At 41.0% G+C, this 11,776-nt stretch overlaps 1 protein-coding gene across 2 annotated transcripts; it reads right to left on the bottom strand.

The window, feature by feature from the left end:
- Positions 1-3,175: 3,175 nt before the first annotated feature.
- LOC116260109 (pentatricopeptide repeat-containing protein At4g13650-like) lies at positions 3,176-8,702 on the bottom strand. 2 transcript variants are annotated; one of them, XM_050079636.1, is made up of 3 exons: positions 5,599-8,702; positions 5,274-5,412; positions 3,176-3,238 (listed from the first exon to the last, which is right to left on the bottom strand). In XM_050079636.1, the coding sequence occupies exon 1, from the start codon at positions 8,205-8,207 to the stop codon at positions 5,931-5,933; it is 2,277 nt and encodes a 758-aa protein (XP_049935593.1). In that variant the 5' UTR covers positions 8,208-8,702; the 3' UTR covers positions 3,176-3,238; positions 5,274-5,412; positions 5,599-5,930. The 2 variants fall into 2 exon arrangements, with proteins under 2 accessions (XP_049935593.1, XP_031494061.1); XM_031638201.1 differs by lacking the exon at positions 3,176-3,238 and having other exon boundaries at positions 5,153-5,412.
- Between the last annotated feature and the right edge of the window lie 3,074 nt (positions 8,703-11,776).

The raw sequence follows: 11,776 nt of genomic DNA, 5'->3' as shown, positions 1-11,776 counted from the left end.
AAAGGGCATCCGGCCGACCCAACAAACTTTTTAGGCTGGGCCAAAACAAGCAAGGTCGGGCTCGACAAGATATACAAAAAATCCGTTTTGTTGTATTTTTACTCATTTTTCTTTATAAATTATATATTCATATATTAAATTTATGTTTTAAAATTTTATTAAAATCCGGTCGGGCTGAGCCCATGGCTTGGACCTTGACGGTGGGGCTCCGACCGAGCCCGAATTTGAATTGGCCGGCCCCGCCCCATGCTAGACTGTCCTCATGTGTAGGCCGATATTGGCTTCTTCCTGGGAAGATTGAGGTAGATGGTTGTAGATTTCTAATGTAGAAAGTTAAAAACCATTATCTTCTTAAGTTAAGAAGCATGACTGAAAGTTGTCTCGGTTGAAAATCAACTATGGTGAGTTCATGAATACACTGCAATTGCCTTAAGTGATGCATGCGTGTATGTGTGCGTCTAATGAGTATGAACTTACGGGGTTAAGAGCAAGAGGGGTGCAGTAAACAGTGTTCCGCTCATGCAAACAATCCTCGTCCAACCAAGCATCTCCTGAACTATTCTGCTTATATCAAATGGGTATAAGTGCGATCAACTAATGCCTTAATATGTGACATTATGTTCCATTTAGTGCATCTGACAGCAAAACGCATGTGGTTGATCTCCACATCAAAATCCACCGTTAGCAAACTAAGCGTCCCAAAGTCAGATATAAGATCTACCACCAAGTCACTTTCTCATTTTATTTTCCCAAATGGTGTGAACTGAGATTAGAGGGGAAAGGTCTGATCATAAGTACATTTGAAGATCCTTGAGATTAAATCAGATCTTTGGTGAAAAACTACTGCTTACTATCAGATACATATCCCACTTGGATGAACGTGTGAAACTTGATATCTTAGAATTGTCCAGAGAGATAAATAAAGGGGTTCAGATATAAGAGACGACCAATGATAAAAACATGATTACCTGTATATCGAGATGCAAGAGAGACAGAAATAATGGCAACAAAGTCAGACTCATAACTAGGCTTTATCAAACAAAAAGTATATATCATTACAGTAGATTATATAATACAGAATCCACCGGTACTTTCGTCTAAAACTCCCAAGTGGCAGTATAGAGATAAGAGATCTATTCTACAGAAAGGAAAAAGGGGACCATGATATATTTACACATACCATTTGAACAATTATACAGAATACAGCAAACTGCAAAGGGCTAAATGAATGAAAAGGCCAGTAGCAACCATTCCTGTCATCTTGCATCATGCGGTGCCCCTGCTGATCATGTCCCTGTACTGCTGCTCCGACTCCTGATGTTCCAGCCACAGGTCGTTCCTCATCTTTTTGATGAATGCATCGGATCGCCTCTGCAACTCTTCCTTCTCCAATGGCTGCCGCCATCGCATTGACTGTGACAAGGAATGCAGGGCCTGTGGTTTGCTGAACGACTTTGGTCGACTCATTGCCCTCCGAGAAGCATCCGTGTTCGGCTCCCTAGACATCTCCGACTTCTTCGTGATCCAACGCCGAGTTGTCCCACGGTCCAGCTCCGGCGAGTTCCACTTCTCATACTTCTTAAGCAGCAGGCCGGCGGTGATGCCCCGGCACGTCGACCCTGATGAGTCATGCGCCTCACGTAATTCCTCCTCGCTCTCTGAATCGGAGACCGGCCATGGAGATGGCAGCAAAGGGGACGAATCCAGGTCTCCTTCGAGAAAGTCGACATCCTCGTCCAGGAGAAAGAGTTGGTCGTCTGGTAATGGCTTCCACAAGCTTGGCGCCACGAACGTGGCCTCTTGTCGCAGACTAGACATGGCAGCATCCCTTGCGGCGTGCCGAAAGGAGATCGAGCCGACACCACCAATGCGTACCGGCGTCTCGTTCAAGGACCGGTAGTCGACGGACATTGACCGCTTTCCTGACATACGGGCTGAACTGTCTAGCTCTCTACAAGACTTACTTTCGCTGGGCGACGGACGGGATTGAAGCGAACGACTCCCCGCCATTGTTGGATGCTTCAGGAAACTCCCTACCACTTTGGTCTTCAGCGAATGATGGTACAGCAGATCACTCTTCGAGGGGGAGGGCTCGGTTGGGTAGGCCATAAAACCAGAGGTTTGAGGAGATGAAGCCAGCACCGGTGGCTCTGCGTGTTGGTGGCAGGCAAGCAGAGGAAGAGATGGATGTCTGATCAGCAGCTCTCCACCTTTCTGAGTCTTTTCGCTTCGTTCTTTTGACGGGTTGCTGTATTTTTTGGAGGAGATAAGGAGGATGATAACGATGCAGCCGACGGCAACGTCGACATATGGGCGGTAAAAGGAGGAGGAGAATGAGGAGATGTAGGAAAGGGAGGTCGGTAGGAGGGATGAGATGGAGGCGCCAAGGTCAGGGACGGAGCTCAAAAAGATGGCCTTCATGTCGAGTGAGGCAATGAAGGAGAGGAAGCCCACCACAATGAAGATGGTCCTCGCTCCCCACAGCACCATCTCAAACGTGAACCTCGCCATCATCTCAAATTGGACTATGAAATGAAGTTTGGCTTCTTCTTTTCGTCAGCCATGTTCCATATTTGATTCAGCAAAGGTTTGGCAAGGAAACGAGATTGAGTAAAGCTGAGGAGTGTAAAGATTCTTAGCGCCGCACAATGAAAAGGTCGAAAAAATGCCTTTTCGATTGATGATTTTGGCTTTCCAAAAGAGAGGTATACAGGGGATGAGCAAGTGGGGAGGTCGATGAGTTTCCGTGACACAAAGGAACTAGTCAATGAATGTCAAGCATGTCTGAAAAGCTCAGGAAGGAGTCTTACTTGATTATGCAACAAAGGAAGCTTAATTAGCTAATCCTAAAGCGAAGAAGAGCAAAGAGGAGATCTCTTGCATATTTGAACTAAAAACAAATGCAAAATCTCCAGCAAAATATGGAATGCCACAGTTGGGTTCTTCTACTGGCTACTGCTGCTTCCAGATAGTTGCACTTCAAAAGGTCAGAGTAAGGCAGAATGAGAAAAGAAACCGAAGAGCCTGATTTCAAAAGAAATGCAATCAGCAATATGTATCATTTGTATCGCCACCAATACTACATTTCAAAACACACACACACACAGACAGAGAGAGAGAGAGAGAGAGAGAGAGAGAGATACGTTCTAAGGACTTTGCTCTCCCTTTTATACTGATCTTCATCCATCCGAAATTTCCTTGGGCTTCCACTCACTGCGCTGACAACTTTGATATCTACCTGTAAAAGAAAAAAAATGAAGAATGAAATTAAGAAAACGCCTTAAAGTTTCGATGGTATGATTTGAACTTTGAATTCCTTTCATTTAAATGAGCGTTTGTTCGTTAATAAAGTGAGATTATACCACGAAAGCAGGAACAAGTCAAATGTTGAATGCACGAGGGAAGTTTCATACATAAGGACAAAATAAATTTGAAAATTTTCCTTCATAATTATGCCGTTCTTGGTAGCTATTTTGCAAATTCATTATTTTTCTTTGTTCTTTAAACTTGCTCGAGAGGCACAACATAGGCACAACATAGTTGATCGGATTGATGGACCAGTGAAAGCATGTTCACCAGTTTGATTTTAGTGACATCTACTAACTACAAATGATACATGTATGATACTTAGTTTAAGGGTGTCATGTTCCCCACCTAAGGAACCCCAATAGCAATGGAAAAGGTTAAGGAGTTTCAGCATTTTGAGGACCTCTCCCCCCTCCATTTTTTTTTCAAACTCCATCCACTGCTTTTATGGAAGATAAAACTTTTGTAGAAATCCAACTTTTTTCTTAACAAAGGTAATTGCAAAATTGTAATTTCCTTGTAAAAATACTAACAATGAACACAAAAAATTGTTTTCCGATGGAAGTATAGGATTTTATGAGGATTTAAACAATTACAGTACTCACAAAAATTTCCACATGCTAAATCTTATTTACACTTGGTAAAAAATAAATAGTTTCACATGAGGAAAAACGTAAATGCATTAACAGCTGAGCAGTTTACATTGAATAACAATTTTAAGATACGACCAAAGGAAATATGGGCACTAATCTATATTATCACTAGTCGTTCGGTCAATCAACATTATTAAATGACTCGTACATGAAAACAATATCAGTGGCAACTAACTTCGAAATGTAACAGTTAACGAGCGTTCAATAACTAATGCTTTTATGTGTCTATTTATGAGCTATAAATTCAGTCATGTTGATCAAACAACTCATGTTAGTGTGCAATAATCCTTGTATTAATTAGTGCTTATATTCTAAAAGCCTGAAATAAATAAGGTGATAGAATTTGTCCTTATAAATAGCTAAGAATTTGTCCTTATAAATAGCTATTTGTAAACGGCGAGTTTATCTTGCAAGTTTGGTAGTCAAAACTCATATTTTTGAACTATATATTCCCACAAAACAAACCATAAACGTAATCTTGGTGAATTATAGGAATTAATACAAAAATCATATTTCTTATGATAAAGTTTAGATCTTGTAAGTCAAAGAAGACAGACCACAGAAGTTTAGTAACTTCTCTAAGTACAATTATTTACACATTAAAATAACGTATTTAAGCATTTCGTGTTCACTAAACACGGACAACCCATCCATACGGACTGATACATGAAGTATAACTTCAAAAATACGGATTCGGAATTGGATATTTTGGGAAAGTAGCAAACATTCCCTGCCATATATGAGGTCGTAGTCTTTTGTTATGGTTAACTAACTGCTATTAAACGTTGATTGTGGTTACTCCCAAACTTATTGACAAAAGGACTAACATGCACCAGCAGTGTCAAAAGGACAAATTGACAAAAAAAAAAAAAGAAAGAAAAACATAAAGCATGGGCAATAATGAGATATGGATCCATTTGGCGGACAACCAAAATTTTTTAATTTTTGTTTGATTTTTTTTTTTTAATGAGCAACCTTCCAAAAAACAAGGAAAAGAAAAAATCTAAGTGAGTTTCAAACGCCCAGCCTTACGAGAACGCCATGAAAGAACTCAGGTAGCAAGATGTCAAGCTTGTGACTTGAACTCTTGAGCCAAAGCGCTCAATTACTTGATACCCTTGACATGCCGATACTTGTGCTGCCCAAGCAAGAAATAACCAAATCAACTAATAATCAAATCGAGGTCATTTATTGATTCCAACTCAATGTAGATGTAAGACTAGGGACTGCAACATATTTTGTCTATAGCCTCCAAAATTAACCTTTATATAATCGATTGAATCGTAGAATAAAAAAGGATTCTCTGCACATAACTGCATAAGCAATTAGAAGGAACTGAGCCGGACTTTGTTGCAAGAAACCTGTCATCCTATTGATGCAGTAAGGATCAATTGATTCGTTTTACGCCCATTTTCATAGTTGCTGACCACATGGGATGTCCTCTTCCTAAACCCTGCATTATCAGAGATTCTTTTCAGAGCTTATATGCATTGGAAAACACAGACCGCTCCAAATAAGAAAGGATTGAATATGCAAAATGGTAATGCTGAAGAAAAATGAAAGAGCAGATCTATAGGATCAAAAATGATGGAGACGAAAACACAATAGCAGAATCTCCAAAGATCAGTTTGTGTTTTACCATGTAAAATCCCAGATTTCAGGGAATCTGATTATCCTGTATTCCTGACATTTACATTTGATTGCATGAGCCTTCCTATAGTGGAAGCTTCACCGTTGAGTGTGACTGGTGAGGTATCACGGTTGCAGGAGTCTCCTCCATATGAGGCAAAAATCCATTGTTCTTCTATGCTAGCTATTACAATTGCATTAGCGAATTCTGGTGCTGCTTCTTGTGCCGCTCAACCTCATGCTGCCACTAAAGAAGTAGCATCTCACGATGTAGATAAAAGATTGGCAAGTGGTGCAAGAATGCTATAGGTTCTCCATGCTCCAATAAGGTTTTCCTGCTTTTCAAGAGCTCAACACTTGCCCAACAGAAAATTTGTGAGTTTCACCTTTGATAGATATCCAACTGCACCCAGTCTGCTTCCTGATTCCTCTTGTTTTCATGTGTCTCTTCACTTCAGCCACATCCTCCCATTTACCTTCTGAAGCATATAACTTTGAAAGCAGAACATAGGCTGTGTCATTTTTAGGTGTCATGTGAAGAATTTGTTTAGCAGCGACCTCCCCCAACTTGCTGTTACCGTGAACCACACAACCACTCAATAAGGATCTCCATATAGAAGGCCAAGGTTCATAGGGCATTTTATCTACAACTTCTTTTGCTTCTTCAATATGGCCAGATCGTGCGAGCAAATCAACCAGGCAAGCATACATTTTCTTTGACACTGCTGCTCCATAGACATGATGGATAAAGTCAAAGAACTTCTGTCCCTGATCTACTTCGCCCATGCGGCTACATGCTGAAAGTATAGAAACAAAAGTCGCATGGTTTGGCTGTAAATTCAATTTCTGCATTCCCCCTAGGGCTTCAAAGGCTTCATCTATAAGGCCATGCTGTGCGAAAGCAGTGATAATCGAACTGAAAATTATAGGATCATCATCTCTTGCTGAAAGGTCAAACACGAATCTTGCACTATCCATGTCTCCGGATTTTGCATAAACATCAATAACTGAGCTTGTTATGCATGCATCCTTGAGCCCACATTTAAGAACATAAGCATGGAAACATTTACTTAGATCTAATGCAGCATGGCTAGCACAAGCTTTTAAAGCACTGCTCGCAATGAATTCATCTGGTTTTTCACCTGTTTCTCTGAACTCCTTAAAAAGAAACAGTGCCAACGTGTCATATCCTTGCTGAGAAAATGCAGAGATTATGGAACTCCAGGAAACCAAATCTGGAACTTCGACGCCCCTGAATACTTTGAAGGAATCATCTACCAGCCCCATTCTTGAGTAAGACATTATCAATGAACTAATGACGAAAGGGTATAGATTAAAACCAGATTTTATCATACTGCAATGAATTTGTTGCCCTGTTCTCTGATGCATTTGACCAGAACAAGCTTGCAATATGCTGGAGAACGTATATTCATTTGCATGAAGTCCTGAATTGTGGAGATCACTGAAAAGCCGTAATGCCTCACCACCACAGTCATTCAAGACGTATCCCGTAATCATTTCATTCCAAGTAGTTATCTCAAGGGCCCCAACATGTATGAAAATTGCATGTGCATCTTCAACCAGCCCACATGTGGCGAACATATTAATAAGACAATTGATGATGGGAACATCCTCTGTGAGTCCCAGTTGAAAAATAGATGAATAGAACTGAAGTCCTAGATTGATATCATGCGCGGAAGCGCAGAGCTTAAATAAGATACAGAAAGTGATTCTATTTGGTTTAAACTCTGCTAGCATCATCTTCTTAAAGGCATCTACAGCATCTTCCACATTCTCCTCTTGAGCATACCCTGAAATCACAGTATTCCAAGAGATGATATCCCGTGCATTCATTTCACCAAATACCCGAATTGCCAAATTTATGTTGCCGTTCTTAATGTACATGTCAATAAGAGAATTCATCACTGATGTATCGAACGCAGCCCATCCAGCCTTGTAGACCAAGCCATGGATGCATTCTCCACAATAAGAATTCTCTATCATCGAACACCCCTGAAGGGCACCGATTAATGTGACTTGATCAGGTTTCATGCCCCTATTGGTCATACAGCAGACGAGTTGTATAGCATCCTCTCCATATCCATTACTCACATAACCACTAACCATAGCATTCCAGCACACCAAGTCCTCCTGATCCATAATACCCGCAAAAACCTTCTCTGCTGCAAGAATGGTCCCACATTTTGCATACATGTCCAAAAGAGAAGTACCAACATACAAGTTCATATGAATTCCAAGTTTCCAGCTCAAAGACTGAACAGACCGCCCAAATTCAATTACTCCAACACCACCGCAGGCCTTCAACACGCTACCCAGAGTGAACTCATTAGGCTGGATACCGGCCCTCTTCATATTGACAAACAAGTCCATACTCTCCACAAGGTCGCCACTATTGACATAGCCTGCTATCATGGAGGTCCAAGAAACAAGGTTTCTTTGGCGCATTTTTTCGAATATTTGGCGTGCCAAACCCAGGAGGCCGGCGTTAGAATACAGGGAGAGAAGACCATTGAGGGAGAAGACGTCATCTGAGAAGCCTGATTTAATGATACTGGTGTGAAGCCTGGCAGCGGCCGCGGCGGTTGCCACTAACTTCATAAGCGGTGGCGGCAAAACCAAATCTCTTGTACTGAATTACACCTTCGCTTATACTGCAAACCGTCATATCCTATTTTCCACTATTTTGGTTGTCGTGAATTCGGTAAGATCTGACGTCCAACGTATTAAGATAATCAGAGTGGACAGTTACATCTCTACTTGCATCTTCACCCTGTTCATTCACTACCCGAGTCGAGTGTATCAGGACTGTCTCTCCCTCTCCTGTAAAAGCAAGCCATAATGGTGTTCAGAACAGGGTCGACGCTGCCAACGCCGATCGAACAGTGACTTGGGTAGTGGGACTTTTCTCCGTCCTGAATGAACCAGTATCTCCTTAGCCCATGTGCTAGTCAACACAGCATTTGCTTGCAATGGTTTCAAAATTCTTTCTATCCTAGGATGTTTCTGTCAAAACGACAGGCTTCGTCATGTGAGAAGCGTCCCAATAAGCATGGATAACCCTCCCTTCGCAAGCAAAAACATGAACTTATTTTTGTTCCGTCTTACAAAGCATGTGGTTGAGCTTCCTGAGATTTCAAGACAAAATATATATAGTCGCATATATTTGTATACTACAACTCTTCAATAAAAAAATTACGTGTTACTTCTTTCCTCACTGCAATTTCTAACTCCATCATTAGGTCAAGCAAAATACTTTTTTTTTTTTGGTGAAACATACACTGGTGTCATTCTAGACTCAGAAATCTAGAAATAGGAAGGAATAAAAGGTAAAGTGTATCTTTTATAGGCTCGATGAACGTTTGGTTGACTTGAGAAATTATGCTTCTCTATAAGATTAGCTTACAAGCCTCTTATACATACTTCAGAATTTTCACATACGAGGAGATACATGACCATCTTATTGGCAGGACCTCTGAAGGAGATGATCTGCGGTATGCAACAACTAAAATTTTTTGTGCAAGAGAACTCCCCACGTACCATGTTGCCACAATTAAAGATTCCATGGCATGTAATTGGTCAACCTAAAAAGAAACTTTTGTAAGAGGTCTCCAACGCTGTTTAGACTCTTCAGAGAGTTGGGGGGACTCTTGAGAACGGAAGATGCAAGGTGATGCTAAGCACTAAATAACGGTCGTATTTACACGTTCCTACAAAGGCAACCCTAGTCATCATCTCAAGGTTTTTGACACAAAATCATCTCAATTAAAATATGGATAAAATAAAAGCTCATTTTTCATGAGTGAGTTTTGAAAGAAAGTTCACCAAACCCTCAGCCTCAGGGGGTGTTTGATAACTTAGAATTTAAAATCTACGGATCTGATGCAAATATGACGTGACATTCTTTTGCTGAAGTGTGGCAAAAGGTACATGATTCATCAAACTGAGGATCTTATGTCAGATCTATACACTTATAATCCTTATTTTACTTTTCTGCATTGAGAAAATGACAGATCTAAGATTAGAGGGGGCGGGGTCTGATCTTATATATCCATGGTTTTCAAATCCTTAGGATCTCAAATCCGAGACTATCAAGCACTTCTTTAATAATCATAAACTGTTCTGTTGGAATGGTGTTTCAAGTCCAAAGCCACACCAAAAAACTCTATTTTGTTTGATAAGTTTTTGTTCTGATATCAAACTTGGACAAATCACTGCAAAATTCGTTACGTGACTAGAACAAAGCAATACTTAGACGGCTTCTTTCATTTCTAGTATATGAGAGAACGTTCAGTTCTTTGCTCTGTTTCATGGTATAATCCCATCTTGACTAAAAGGATTGGTCACCGGTTCTCTTTTCCGGTATGGACAGGACACAGCCATTAGAAACGTGAAGAAGTGATGCACCTCTTGCTCGATTGTGGCAAGAGTAGGAAACCTGGTACACGTCCTTTTCCACAGTGACAATGATCAGAGCTTTTGGGGTTACAATTTTGTCCTTTACGGTCTTTTCTGAACAGAAAATGTTCTGCGCACAGCAAGAACGAGAAGAACGTAGAGGTGCTAGCAGTGAAGGGGAGGGAAGCGAAGCTTCTCTCCAAATTTGATAATTTCTGGGAGTATTTTCAGATTCTTTTAATGAAGCGTCCATGTTAGCTTCCACCATGGTTACTAAAGCGACAGGAAAAACTACCAGCAATCACTACAATGACTGTGGCAAAGCCCCCTTAGGAGAGTGGCAGGGTGCAGCCAAGCTCAGATAATCATGTTTGCAGCAGAATTAGAATACCACGGAACAGAAAAACAACAATGACAGGACAGCAACTCCAAGTCTCACCAACTAAAAACTTTTCTTTCCTGCAGGAAGTGATAAAGTAATGAAGCCAAAAATACCTGCAAGGACATGAGGGGTAGTAAGCACTAAGCTGAAGCTTTTCAGCAGTAGTGCTTGTTACATCAATCCTAACCACCCCACAGTCGTTTTCTCTTCACCTTCTGGAGATCTGCCAAAGAAAATTTGCAGACCTGGGAAAGGGGATCCCTCGATCTTGAACACCCAAGAAGCCAAATTTGATAGTTTTTGACTTTTAATAAATTGAGAGAGCTGCTTAATTTATTTAGTCTTGTAATGCATTTTGTTGGCTTACAATCTGTCATGTTGGGGTACTACGTAAGGATCTGGCCGACCCCAGCTTGCTTAGTTAGAAAAAATTAATCACACTGAATTGATGGGAGATTAAAGTGGGACCTGAGACCATCAAATGTCTCTGGAATGAGTTATTGTTCTGGTTAAGGCGACTTCTCCATCTAGGCTAATCTTGTCTTTGTTTTGGCTCAAGAGCTTTATCAATTTAGGTTAATCTTTGTCTCCTTGCTGTATTTCTGGTCTCATAGCATAGGTAGTCGGGTTGGCAGCATGGAAAAGACATGTTGTGAACTCAATTCCGTGTTCACTATGCTTGTGTGCATATTACCAAGATAAAGGTTTATTGTCTCCTATTGGCCTCGAACCCTGGGTGCAGCCAGAGGAGCTTCGATGCTTTTCCAGACCTTGGGTCGTAATCCTCTCTCTCATCTAGAATCTCTCTTATGCATTCAGACATGTTTACAGGCAAAGCTGCATAGGACAAATATAAGGTTATACCAACAAAAAATGCAGTTGGAGATTGACGCCCTGATCTCTTTAACAGAGACAATACGTCTCGAGAGGCATAGCTCAAACAGGTGGGTTGGGACTTATTATGTGGCGCCACAGGAGGGAGTGATTTTTACATACAAGTTAAAGCATGTGAAAATTTCACTGTGCAGTACCGATGTAGCTCTGAATCGTAAAGGCAAGAAGAAATATGAAAGGCTTCGGCTCTCACTCCAGCAATATAGCAATACTAAGACAATACAGTGATATGGGAATCACATATATAAACCGACAACACTTTAATCATGGTTTGCTGGTTTGCCACAATCACGCTCCCATCCAAGACAAGAGACAAACTCTCCAACCAGTCATTCATTCTCTCTCCCTCTGTGTTATGCAGAGATAATCATCATAGCCGTTGCCTTCGTACTGGAGGATTTCCGGAAGTTCCCACTCTTTACCAACCCTTTCTAAGCACTAAATTGTCCCTTTTCCTTTTCCTCTACGGCCCTACTCTCCTCTCTGTCCGCTTCAG

Source organism: Nymphaea colorata, chromosome 9 (genome assembly GCF_008831285.2).
Source record: "Nymphaea colorata isolate Beijing-Zhang1983 chromosome 9, ASM883128v2, whole genome shotgun sequence".
Taxonomy (NCBI): domain Eukaryota; kingdom Viridiplantae; phylum Streptophyta; class Magnoliopsida; order Nymphaeales; family Nymphaeaceae; genus Nymphaea; species Nymphaea colorata.
This window is presented reverse-complemented; position numbering and strand designations above follow the sequence as displayed.

Excerpts from the sequence above, each read along its gene's own strand:
- LOC116260109 (XM_050079636.1), bottom strand. The coding sequence starts at position 8,207 with ATGAAGTTAGTGGCAACCGCCGCGGCCGCTGCCAGGCTTCACACCAGT.